At 44.2% G+C, this 12,288-nt stretch overlaps 1 protein-coding gene across 1 annotated transcript in view; it reads right to left on the bottom strand.

Annotated features, from left to right (window-relative positions):
* Positions 1-12,288, bottom strand: part of TYR (tyrosinase) — a 58,901-nt gene that overhangs the window by 34,614 nt on the left and 11,999 nt on the right. Inside the window, exons 2-3 of the mRNA XM_033949937.1 lie at positions 9,306-9,522; positions 4,012-4,159 (exon numbers count right to left, since the gene is read on the bottom strand). Coding sequence (XP_033805828.1) covers positions 4,012-4,159; positions 9,306-9,522 — 365 coding nt within the window. The remainder of the gene's footprint in view (positions 1-4,011; positions 4,160-9,305; positions 9,523-12,288) is intronic.

The following is a 12,288-nucleotide window of genomic DNA, read 5'->3' as shown; positions in this document are numbered from 1 at the left end:
AAAGCAAACAAGAGCATAAGAGAAAATAAGTGTTGTAGAGCAATCAATTTGTTGAATCTTTAGGTAAATTGTTCAAGTATTGTGTAAATAATAAAGTTTGTAAGACTTTACAAAATGGTTGCAACTGACCTATCAATCTGACAGAATCAGGAAGCCCATTCCACATTTCTACCAATTTCTAAGCAAAAGATTTAATTCCTCTGAAGGAAAGGAACAGTAGTTTATATCTCTGTGTATTCCTTGAATAGCAAGATCGAAGGGTATTCCAGTAAGAACATAAGAACATAAGCAGTGCCTCCGCCGGGTCAGACTATAGGTCCATCCTGCCCAGCAGTCCGCTCCCGCGGCGGCCCAAACAGGTCACGACCTGTCTAAATCACCAGAAGGGGCCCCCATGCCACCTCGGTTTCCTAATTAAGTCCTATCTTCCCATCAAAGTCCTAGCCCTCCGGTCTTGCACCTGCACGACCTGGTTGGGTTTCTACATTTATTTTCTGGTTAGCTTTCTCAGTATCCCATGATCCCTTTATCCCTCAGGAATCCATCCAGTCTCTGTTTGAATCCCTGTACCGTACTCTGCCTGATCACTTCCTCCGGTAGCGCATTCCAAGTGTCCACGACCCTCTGGGTGAAAAAAAAACTTCCTTGCATTCGTTCTGAACCTATCTCCCTTCAGTTTCTCCGAGTGCCCCCTCGTACCTGTTGTCCCCTTCAGCCTGAAGAATCTGTCCCTATCCACCCTCTCCAGTATAATGGAACCAAAGGACCACAGGCGCATTTAAACTTTTTCACCATCATCATGTACCGCCTAGGTATTTCCTTAATCTGGAGTGGCCTAGTGGTTAGAGCAGCTGTCTTAGCACCCTGAGGTTGTGAGTTCAGCTCTTGCTGTGGCTCCAAGCAAGCCACTTAATTGCCCCGGGTACAAAAATAAGTCCCTGTCTGAAATATATAAACTGTTTTGATTGTGTATACATAATAAATGACAGCAGATAAAGACCTGAATGGTATTTCCAGTCTGTCCATTCAGTTACACTCATTATAAATTCATGCTTAAATTGAATCATCATTTTCTTTGATATTACTGGGTGCCAGACCGTAGAAGTCCACCCAGAACTACTGGAGTTACTGTCAAAGCTCGATACCTTGGGTTCCACCCAGGGCAGGATTAACCAATAGGCCAAGTAGGCATGTGCCTAGGGCACAAAATGGTCAGGGGGCCCAATGAAGGAGGGCATCAACATTGTTTTTTTCCAAATGGCGACGGACCCCTCCAGCATTGATCGGCAATGCGGGCCCCCCCCAAATCAGCAACGCAGGCCCCCCCAATTGGCAATGCAGCAGCCCCCCCCCACCCATCGACGGAAAGTAAAACAAGCAAGCAACGTGGGTAAGAAAGGCAACGGGAACTGTAATTGTGCAAGCGGTGCTGCTTGCCCAAAGCTTCCCTCTGACGCAGCTTCCTGTTTCCGCCTGGGTGAATGGTGGGGCGGGGTGGGGCAGGGGGGCCAGTGTACTTGTGTGCCTAGGGGCCATCGACGAATTAATCCTGGCCTGGTTCCACCTATGGGAGCTGCCATCAAAGCTCACTCCAGCCTATCCAAACCATCGCATCATTTGCGTGATACAGACCATAAAAGCCAATCCCCCCCCCACCTTTTACATGTTTTAAATTACTGGAATTCCCATCGAAGCCCTCCCCAGGCCACCCTAAGTCAAATCACCATGTACAGGGCACAGATTGTGCAAGTCTGCCTAGTACCGGCCCTTGTTCTTCAATTAATGCCTTTCATTTTCTAATTAGAAAAAGCAGTATATCAAGTCCCATTCCCTTTACCAACGATCATATATTATAAATGGCATTGAAGATTCAGTGACCCTCCCAGGTCCATGCATCCAGGCTTATGTCCATAAAATAGACAATGTAATCAAAGCATATTCTAATGGGAATGGAGGAGAAGCCCACAGGTTAATGCAGTGGCCAGGGAATCAAGGTGGAGAGAGGAATTCCTTTAGGAAAATGTTGAAGACCCAACTCTTTGTAGATGCATTTTTTTGAGCAAATGATTTTATGTTAGACTGAATACGTATGTTTCGATGGTATCAATGCACTTGGTTCATAGACAACCCTGCGAAAGACAAAGGCGAGTGCCGACAACTGAGCGCAAGATGGAGGCGTGCGCCGAAGAAAATTACAGTTTTTAGGGGCTCCAACGGGGGGTTTTGTTGGGGAGCCCCCCCCAGTTTACTTAATAGAGATCGCACCGGCGTTGTGGGGGGTTTGGGGGATTGTAACCCTCCACATTTTACTGTAAACTTAACTTTTTCCCTAAAAACAGGGAAAAAGTGAAGTTTTCAGTAAAATGTGGGGGGCTACAACCCTCCAAACCCCCCAACGCCCCCACAACGTGGCACAATCTCTATTAAGTAAAGTGGGGGCGTTCCCCCCAAGCGCCCCCCCCCCGTCAGAGCCCTAAAAACAGTAATTGTCTGTGCGCGTCTTTGTCCCAGCGCGCTTTTGACCTTGACACCAATGCACTTTCTAGGCAATTGATTTTATGTTAAACTAAATATGTCTGTTTCATCTTTTTATTTTTGTATGGATTCTTAACTCTTTATGTATGTAACCCGTTGTAAACCATTTTGGATAAAAACGGTGTCGAAATTTTTAAAATAAATAACAACATCAAACTAGCCTTACTGGGTCAGACCAATGGTCCATTAAGGCCAGTAGCCCGTTCTCATGGTGGCCAATCCAGGTCACTAGAACTTGGCCAAAACCCAAGGAGTAGCAACATTCCAGGGCAAGCAGTGGCTTCCCCCCATTTCTTTCTCAATACTACGGACTTTTCCTCCAGGAAATTGCCTAAACCCTTCTTAAAAACCAGCTACGCTATCCGCTCTTACCACAACCTCTGGCAACGCGTTCCAGAGCTTAACTAATCTCCGAGTGAAAAAATATTTCCTCCTATTGGTTTTAAAAGTATTTCCCTTTAAATTCATCGAGTGTCCCCCCTAGTCTTTGTAGTTTTTGACAACGTGAAAAATTGATCCACTTATACCCGTTCTACTCCACTCAGGATTGTGTAGACTTCAGTTAAAGTAATATTGAATAATGGAACTTAGAGGCCTAGGCTCCTTTGTAGAAGAAGTTACCCACCGTCCTCCTCCAAGATACCTACCAGTAACTCTTCATATAGTTTCAGAATTGCCCTTTTTATAGCTTTCATAGTTTTGGCACTTTTTTTTAACATTTAGCGGCCTTTCTCAACCAATAGACATAAGAGAAGTTCACGTTTGAATTTTGTTTCTCCACCGGTTAGAGGATGTAAATTTAAAAGACATTATCAACATCTTTTCTCATATCAGGCAGCATTAAGGCGTAAAGATCTGGAACAATTACTTATGCTTGTTAATATTTATGGGGAATTTAGGAGACACCTAAAAACATATCTATTCCTGAATTATTTAGGTAGCTGATTTGTACAATCTTTCCCACAATAACTGGTCTCTAGAGCTGTTAGTCACTAGTTTTTAACTTTGTTAGTTCTACTCAATTTGTAGCATTTTTAATCATTGTAAACCGCATAGAACGTCACGGTCCTGCGGTATATAAACGGTTATTATTATTATTTGGTTAAAAAAGAGTAACACGTATTATGCTGTTCCAAAACTCTTTTCATTTTTAACTTTTCTTCATCTTTGTGTCACACATGCCTTGTAATAAGGCCCTGCCAATCATTTTTAATTAATTTTGACATTACCATCTTGGTAGTCCATTCTTAATTGAAACAAAGCAGTCACACAGTTTAATTATAGGCTTATAACTACCAATACAAATTAGAGAAGCAAAATTTAATGCCTATATAAAGTATGCTACCACTATCTGACACAACATGGACCCTTATATTACAAATACAAGTGGTATACAGACAGTAAGAATGTAAAATGATTATCTGCCAATGTAGAAGTGTTATCATTAGCTTGGCAAAGAAGAGGCTGGAAACTCACCTGTCAACAAAGGCATGGTGGATTAAGAAGATGGGATCATTAGCCGACCCTTGTACTTGGGACATTGAGCCATTCATAATCATATGCAAAGCATTATGCAATGTACTCCGAGTCCTGCTTGCTATTCCATTACTTGGACTGGAAAATCCTGTTGGAGACATAAAGACAGGCTATCATAGTCACTCGAGATGCGTATATTTGGGGATTGGATTTGAACTGGACAAACTTGAGCTTGGCCTGAGCTTGGCAGAATCCATCACAGTTTCCACAGATTCTCTGGTTGAATTATTTCAGATTTGCCCAACAAATTAGCCCAACAGATCAGATCTGGCAAGGTTTAACGTAGACGGAAAGAGATCTGCTCATCGTTGGACTGGATGGTCTCTTCTTGGGTTTGTTAGTTTGCATTACTCTGTTTAATTAAAGTTTTTCATAAGAACATAAGAATTGCCGCTGCTGGGTCAGACCTGTGATCCATCGTGGCCAGCAGTCCGCTCACGCGGCGGCCCTCTGGTCAAAGACCAGCGCCCTAGCTGCCTGTTTCGTGTGTGTGTGTATGTCCTATCACTGACTTTCAGCTCATTTAGGGATAGATTCACTAAGCCCACCGATCATGTCTCGACTAGTTTGCGACCACTTTGCGACACAGATCCGATTCACTAACCTTCCTCTCGATCCGACCCGGGTCTGCGCACGCAAATGAGGGGAAGGGCATCCAAAAGTAGGAAGGCCGCGATTCACAAAACAAATTCAGGCGCACCGACTGGGCCGGCCGATCAAAAAAGAAGCGACCGCTGAGGACCAGTCGCTCACGTCCTTGCTGACTGTCCTGCTCTCTGCCGCCCTGAAATCCCAGCCCTGCCGCCCTGAAACCATCAAAAAAGCGCCCTGCTCTTTGCCACCCTGCCTCTCTGCGAACCCGTGTTTTTTTAACCTGCAGGTTAAAAGCAGGGCTACACTAACACTGACTTGACAACTGCCCCGAAATCCTTGCGACCAGGCTCACTTTATCTCTGGCCAAGCCCCCCCCCCCCCTTGTGGTATGTTAAGTTCCATTAGAGCCCCACCCCCCGTGCGGAAAGCAAGCACATGCGCGGACCGCTTCTATGGCAAAAAGATGATCTGCGCATGCATCAGGATCGCTTTGCAACGATCCATGGGGTCAGTGTGGAGCGTGCCTCCGATCGGGTTAATTTGCATGAAAACTGGTAGAGAATCGGTCATCCGGCCACGGATCGCCCACGGATCGAATGAGAATCTAGGCCTTAGACTTTCAGAGGGATAGCTGTGCTTGTTGTTTATCCTAATGATCAGCCTACAAGGGCTGATCCTATGGCACAATAGAGGCAAACAGGTGATTGCCTAAGGCAGCAAACTACTCAGGAGTACAGGCAATCAATTTCACTTTCAAGGCAGTATAAATATTAGAAGAAAGAAGTCTACTCTGGCAAGGCAGAGCATTTATTTATTATTTACTTTGCAATATTTATAGACCACTTCCACTGGAACGCCACGGTGGATTTCTGGCAGTCACTGGTTTATAAATCAGAAAAGGCATAAAAACAAGCGTTGCATGATCCACAGAAATGTGAAAACAAAAGCGCTGATGCCCTGATCTGCCTCTCAGGGTGAGATTCTTCTGCGTGCGAACTCTATCCCTTTCTCTCCCACGTGAAACTGTAGAACTTCCATCAGATGGGAGAGATCTAGCGCAGCCACTGCTACACACGGCAGCGCTGCTGTAGCAGCATGGAGGGGTAATTCTCTAGCGCCCCCTAGATGAATTGTAAATGTACAAATGAGGTATTGTAGTCATTTGTTCGTGTATGTTAACACATATGTACGTAAATGACAGCAATCTGGGAGCTCACTATTTTGTACGTATGGTCTCCTTTTACGAAGGTGCGCTAGCGTTTTTAGCGCACGCACTGAATTAGTACACGCTAGCCAAAAAACTACGAAGGCGTATTAACGAAGGCGTGTTAGGGCCTTAACGCGTGGAATAGTGCACACTAAAATGCCGTGCCCACTAGCGGCTAGTGGGCACGGCATTTTAGTGCGCACTATTCCACGCGTTAAGGCCCTAATACGCCTTCGTTAAAGGAGCCCTGTGTGTATAATGCACTAGTTGTTTTTCTAGGGTTCCAAAAATTCAACCTAAAACTAGGACCTAATAGTTTTAGACAGTTGTAACAAGCTAACAACTGACGTTTGGTTTGGGGGTTTTGTTTGGTTTTTGGAGGGGGAGCGTATGGCGCAGTGGTTAGAGCTCCAACCTCAGCACCCTGAGGTCGTAGGCTCAAATCCCATGCTGCTCCTTGGGACAAGTCACTCAATCCCCCATTGCCCCAGGTACATTAAGGGCTCCTTTTACTAAGCTGCGATAGCGTTTTTAGCGCACGCAGGATTTTAGCGCTCGCTAAACCCGTGCTACACGGGCTAGCTCAATGCTGGCGTTAAGGTCTAGTGCGCGCGGTAATTCAGTCTGGACTGTAGGGAGCATGAGGTAACGGTTCGACAACTCGGCGAAAGACAAAGGCGCACGTCGACAACTGAGCGCAAGACGGAGGCGCGCACCGAAGAAAATTACAGTTTTTAGGGGCTCCGATGGGGGTTTTTGTTGGGAGCCCCCCCCAGTTTACTTAATAGAGATCACGCCGGCATTGTGGGGGGTTTGGTGGGTTGTAACCCTCCACATTTTACTGTAAACTTAACTTTTTCCCTAAAAACAGGGAAAAAGTGAAGTTTTCAGTAAAATGTGGGGGGTTACACCCCCCCACACCCCCCACAACGCCCCCACAATGCGGCGCGATCTCTATTAAGTAAAGTGGGGGGTTCCCCCCCACGCCCCCCCCTGTCGGAGCCCTAAAAACAGTAATTTTCTTCGGCGCACGCCTCCGCGCTGCGCTCAATTGTCTGCGCGCGCCTTTGTCCCGGCGTGCTTTTTGACCTGACACCTGAGGTAACATCTCCCAGCCATATTCGCATACTTTTTCAATGACGACATTCCCTATGTGCGGGCGAGCGTTGTCGTGAAGAATGAGTGGCCCGGCCAAGAGCAACTGAGGTCAGGATTTGTGCATTTTTCTGCAAATTTTTTTTTTACAAAAATATCACATTAATACACTGCTGTGACACTTCTTCCACATGGAACTTTGTCTGTAATGATGACGCCTTCATGATCATAAGCAAAAATCATCATTTTGATTGAGCTCGTCAAAATTTTTATGGCCGTGGGGAAGATGGAACTCTCCACTCGTCATTGAAAAACTGCGCAAATACGGCTGGGAGTGGTTACCTCATGCTCTCTACGGTCCAGACATGAGTCCGCCATACTTTGACCTTTTTCCAAAGTTGAAACAACCTATGCGTGGACATCGTTTTACATCTCTGGAAGAGCTTTCTTCCAGCATTACCCAAGCCATTCTGAACAAAAACGGTGTCTTGGATGGAAAAATGAAGCTTCCCGGACGTTGGTACTCAGTCATTGCAAAGCAGGGAGACTATATTGAAGGATTGTAAAGAAATACTTGAAAAAAATAAATAAATAAAACATGTAAATTTAAAAAATAGTGTATTGGCTTAACTGCCGCGGGCAGATTTGCGTTTATGTAGATTGCTCATTATGTAGCCACTTTGAATAGGACCAATTTGCAATCTGCTCATCAAGAACTATTGTCTACAGCCTACACTCTTGGCTCTCAAATGCCAATTCCACTTAAGTTTCATCTGAGACACCTGAAGGATGAGACCCCCTTGCCGGACTATATTCATCTTCAGACTGTGTGGTCTTAGGATTTGAATATTGTACTTCCGGAAGACACTATATCACGGGCTGTAGCTCGGCTGCCAGCCCTGAAAAAATATGTTTACTTTTGGGAAATGCAATTTAAGTTATTATTTAGAATCTATGTATCTCCTTATAGAGCTTACTGTGCTAAATTTCGACCATCGCCAGAGTGTGATAAATGTGGTCATCGGATTGCTGAGCTGGGCCATATGTTATGGTCATAGAAACATAGAAATAGACGGCAGATAAGGGCCACGGCCCATCTAGTCTGCCCACCCTAATGTCCCTCCCCTACCTTTGTCCAGCGGTTCAAACTTTTTGGAGGCAAATTTTTGCTTTTATAGGGACTCTTTGGACTGTGACTATACGACCCTCATCTCTTCTTTTATGTGGTGTTTCTCCTTCTTGTCATCCGAGGCCACCTGGATTGAAAGCTTTTCTTAGGTGGTCCATTTTATGTGCCCTCAAATGTATGTTTCTCAAGTGGCTGGACATGGATGTTCCCACAATTTACACGTGGCGTACTCAGATGATTCAACTGCTTATTTGGGAGCGTCGAGATGTGCCTGATCTTTCAACTGGGCGGGGTGAGCGTTTCACAGTTATCTGGGAACGTTTTTGGGATACCAAGACTCCTGTTGCACGAAATCGAGTGCTGAATTGTTGACTGTGTCTTGTCAGTGTTGCTGACTGTTTCTGGGAACTACGACCAGTGGGAGGGGAGTGGGGGGGGGGGGGGAAGGGAGCAGGGATAGGGTTTGGTTTGTATAAAATGTTCTTTTAGGAACACTGCTTATCCGGCTGAGTTTTGGTATTTGTTTTCTTGTCTGTTCCAATAAAAATTATTTTACCATAAAAATAGTGTGCATTATTTATGAAATGACCCTTGTATATCACCTTGCAAGGGCATTCCAAATACACTGAAAAGTATTGAATAATAGCAAAAGCATTGAGCTTTGAATGGGAGAACATTTCTAGTCATACAACACATTCCAGGCACCTAACAGAAAATAATCTGAAGTCTCCAAAAAAAAAAAAAAAAAAAGGGACTGGATGACTTCCTGGAAGCGAAGGGGATAACAGGGTACAGATAGAGGTTTACCTTACAGGACATTGAGCGAATAGGGTATGGACATTAGGTTAGGTAGGAAAAACTTTCAGGTCATAGACCTGGAGGGCCGCCGCGGGAGCGGACTGCCAGGCACGATGGACCCCTAGTCTGACCCGGCAGAGGCAATGCTTATGTTCTTATGTTCTTATGATTTTCAGTGTTCCTGTCAAATTATTTATGACCTCATCAGCAAAGCCGTACATGGCACCTTTTTTTTTTATATTTGAGTACAATATTGTGTTGGTTTTTATTTTTACAGACCTAGAAGGACTAATGCATCATCCGTTCGACTTCACCAAGGCTTTACAATACCTTGTGCTACTTCAGACACGACCACCCATCGGATTTTCAGAAGACGATCTCGCTCTGATTCTGCTTCTAAAATAAAATTACCTTCCAATGTGTTTCTAAAGCTAAAATTAGCAGATCTGTTCATGGGCTCTGTTTCATATTCGGTCAGACTGAGACAAAATTCCACTTCTGCTGATGTGGGGTACCCGGGAGTCCTGCTTCTGTCTTGATTGCCGGGGTTTCGCAGTATAGGCCCTTCCGCTGTGCCATTGCACAAAGTCTGCTGCTTGTTGTACTCTTCAAGTCGGGTACAAATGATCTAGGAAACGCATCATTGAAAAGAAAGCAAATATGTATTCAGTAGGATAAAATGATCAAATTAAACAACAGCACATTTATAATAATAATAATAATAACTTTATTCTTGTATACCGCCATACCCAGTGAGTTCTAGGCGGTTCACATTAGTTAAACATGGATTACATGCAGTTAAGAATTAGTTGAGCAGATTTATATTAATTAAACACAGTTACATGCATAGTTACAAGCGGTTCACATTAATTAAACATAGTTATATGCAGTTAAATAATAATTGAACAGAATTGCATAGAGTTAGGTGTTAAATTGAGCAGGGAAGCAGGCAATGGAGTAGATGAAATTGGGGAGTAGGATAAGGTGGATCGGGAGGGGGGGTGGGGGGGGCAAGATGAGAAAAAGGGGGGGAGGGGGGATTCTTTGAGGAGGGGGCAATTAAGTGTCATGGCGTTGGAAGAGGTGAATGAACAGTTTCTGTTCTGGATCTCAAAAGTCAATCTCATGCTATTGCCAATCAATACAACCAAACAAGGCTGTGGAAATACAATGTTCTTGACGCTGATTTTATTCAACAAATCCTTTAAAATACAAAATCCAATGCCTAAGAGCCAACCTCATCAGTGATAGAAGGACCCAACACGGGCCGTGATAGAAGGACCCAACACGGGCCCTGTTTCGGCAAAACACGCCTTCCTCAGGGATCCGAGATGTTGGTAACGTGAACTTTACGAATGTGGAATAACGTCAAAGGCTGGACCAGATTTGAGAAAGCTAAATGTAATCGTCCAGCCTTTGACGTCATTCCACATTTGTAAAGTCCACGTTACCAACATCTCGGAAATGAATGAGCGTCGGAGCATTTACCTCGCCGGCCTGCAGGAAAAAGCTCTTTTGCAGGAGCCCTTAGTCGTCTCCCTGCCCCCGACGCAGCAGGCATAGCTCTACCTCCCCTAAAGCGGCTCAGTCTCATTGAGGGAGTGATCAGGGTCGGAGCCCAGCCATGTATCACCCACTCCCTCACAATGGGTCCTTTACTAACAGTACATGCTAATATGGTCACAGTGAGTTATTTCCTGGGTTCTATAGTAGATAATGTGTAATAATTGCATTAGAATTCATTGTTGGTAAATGATTCACCTCCACAGGGCTAAGATCACAGATGAGCCTATTTTGACCAAACAGTCTGAGATGATTGCCTTGATATTTTTCTAAACCAACATTTTCTACCCTCTGAAAAAGAGATTTGTGGAATGACTTTGCACAAATACGATTATTTATACACATAATTAGCCTTTCAATTCTACGATTCTGTGACGTGGGCGCCGGAAATGTAGGGTAGGGTTTTAAAGGCCTACCTACATGACTACAGAGGCGCTTTATGATGCATAAGGCCACTTCTGGCATTAGCCATGCCTATATGGAGGAGTGTGTGGTGCAGTGGTTGAAGCTACAGCCTCGGCACCCTGAGGTTGTGGGTTCAAACCCACACTGCTCCTTGTGACCCTGGGCAAGTCACTTAATCCCTCCATTGCCCCAGGTACATTACATAGAGTTTGAGCCCACCGGGACAGACAGGGGAAAATGCTTGAGAACCTGAATAAATTCATGTAAACTGTTCTGAGCTCCCCTGGGAGAACAGTATAGACAATTGAATAAATTGCAGCCTCTGATAGCCACAGCTGGTATTGTGATGTCATAATGCCTCATTCCACCAATGCCTAAGAGCCAACCTCATCATTGATGTCACAATGGCTTCATTATACTATACTTAGCTCACTTTTGCTACATTTTGATTTCCAGTGTGGTGCAGTGGTTGAAGCTACAGCCTCAGCACCCTAGGGTTGTGGGTTCAAACCCACGCTGCTCCTTGTGACCCTGGGCAAGTCACTTAATCCCCCCATTATATTAGATAGATTGTGAGCCCACTGGGACAGACAGGAAAAATGCTTGAGTACCTGAATAAATTCATGCAAACCATTCTGAGCTCCCCTGAGAGAACAGTATAGAAAATTGAATACATAAATAAATAAATGATGTAGGAGCATGGTTTGCACTTATGTGTGATATTATAGAACGATGTCATTAATGGTGACTCGTTTCTCATGACTCATCATCAGGCTACTATAGTTTTCTTATTTGTAAATTCCTCAACCTATAAAAATTCTTTATTACTTCTTGCACTTTAAAAAAAAATGTATATGCAATATGACTTATCTTTAATTATCTTTAAATATTGCCTCTTTGGATCTGGTCTTATTATATGGGAAAGTCCTGCGTGAACATACACTAAGACCAGATTCTAGTAAAAGGGCTCCTTCGTGTCTTCTCCCTTTTCTTTAAAACAAACACTGTACAATGCCAAAGTCATAGACGCGATCACCCTGCTGAAAATCTGGTACCGAGCACGAATGACCGTTAGCAGCGTTAGTCGGCTGGCAGACAGCCCGCATTCTGTCAGCCTTTTAATGGAAAGTAGACACTGAAAATAAGATGACTGATGGCGCACCCCGTTTCATTAGGGTCGACAATGTTAAGGCCACTTCTGAATAATCCAGACACGCTCACCCATCTTTCTGCAATAGTTTGAGCTTCATTACATGGTGATTTGTATCGTGCATTCCAATATATTGTTAACTTGTTCCAATCCCAAAGGTAGAAAAACTGTGACTTTTGCTGAGTAAGGAGTGTTAGTTTTCCAATCAGTTCAGGTCCCTGATTTCATTACTTTTTTATTTTTTTTGATCATTGATTATATAAACAGGCGTTCGTC

Source organism: Geotrypetes seraphini, chromosome 6, assembly GCF_902459505.1.
Source record: "Geotrypetes seraphini chromosome 6, aGeoSer1.1, whole genome shotgun sequence".
Classification (NCBI taxonomy): Eukaryota; Metazoa; Chordata; class Amphibia; order Gymnophiona; family Dermophiidae; genus Geotrypetes; species Geotrypetes seraphini.
The sequence above is the reverse complement of the archived record's forward strand: the minus strand, read 5'-3'. Positions and strand labels throughout refer to the sequence as shown.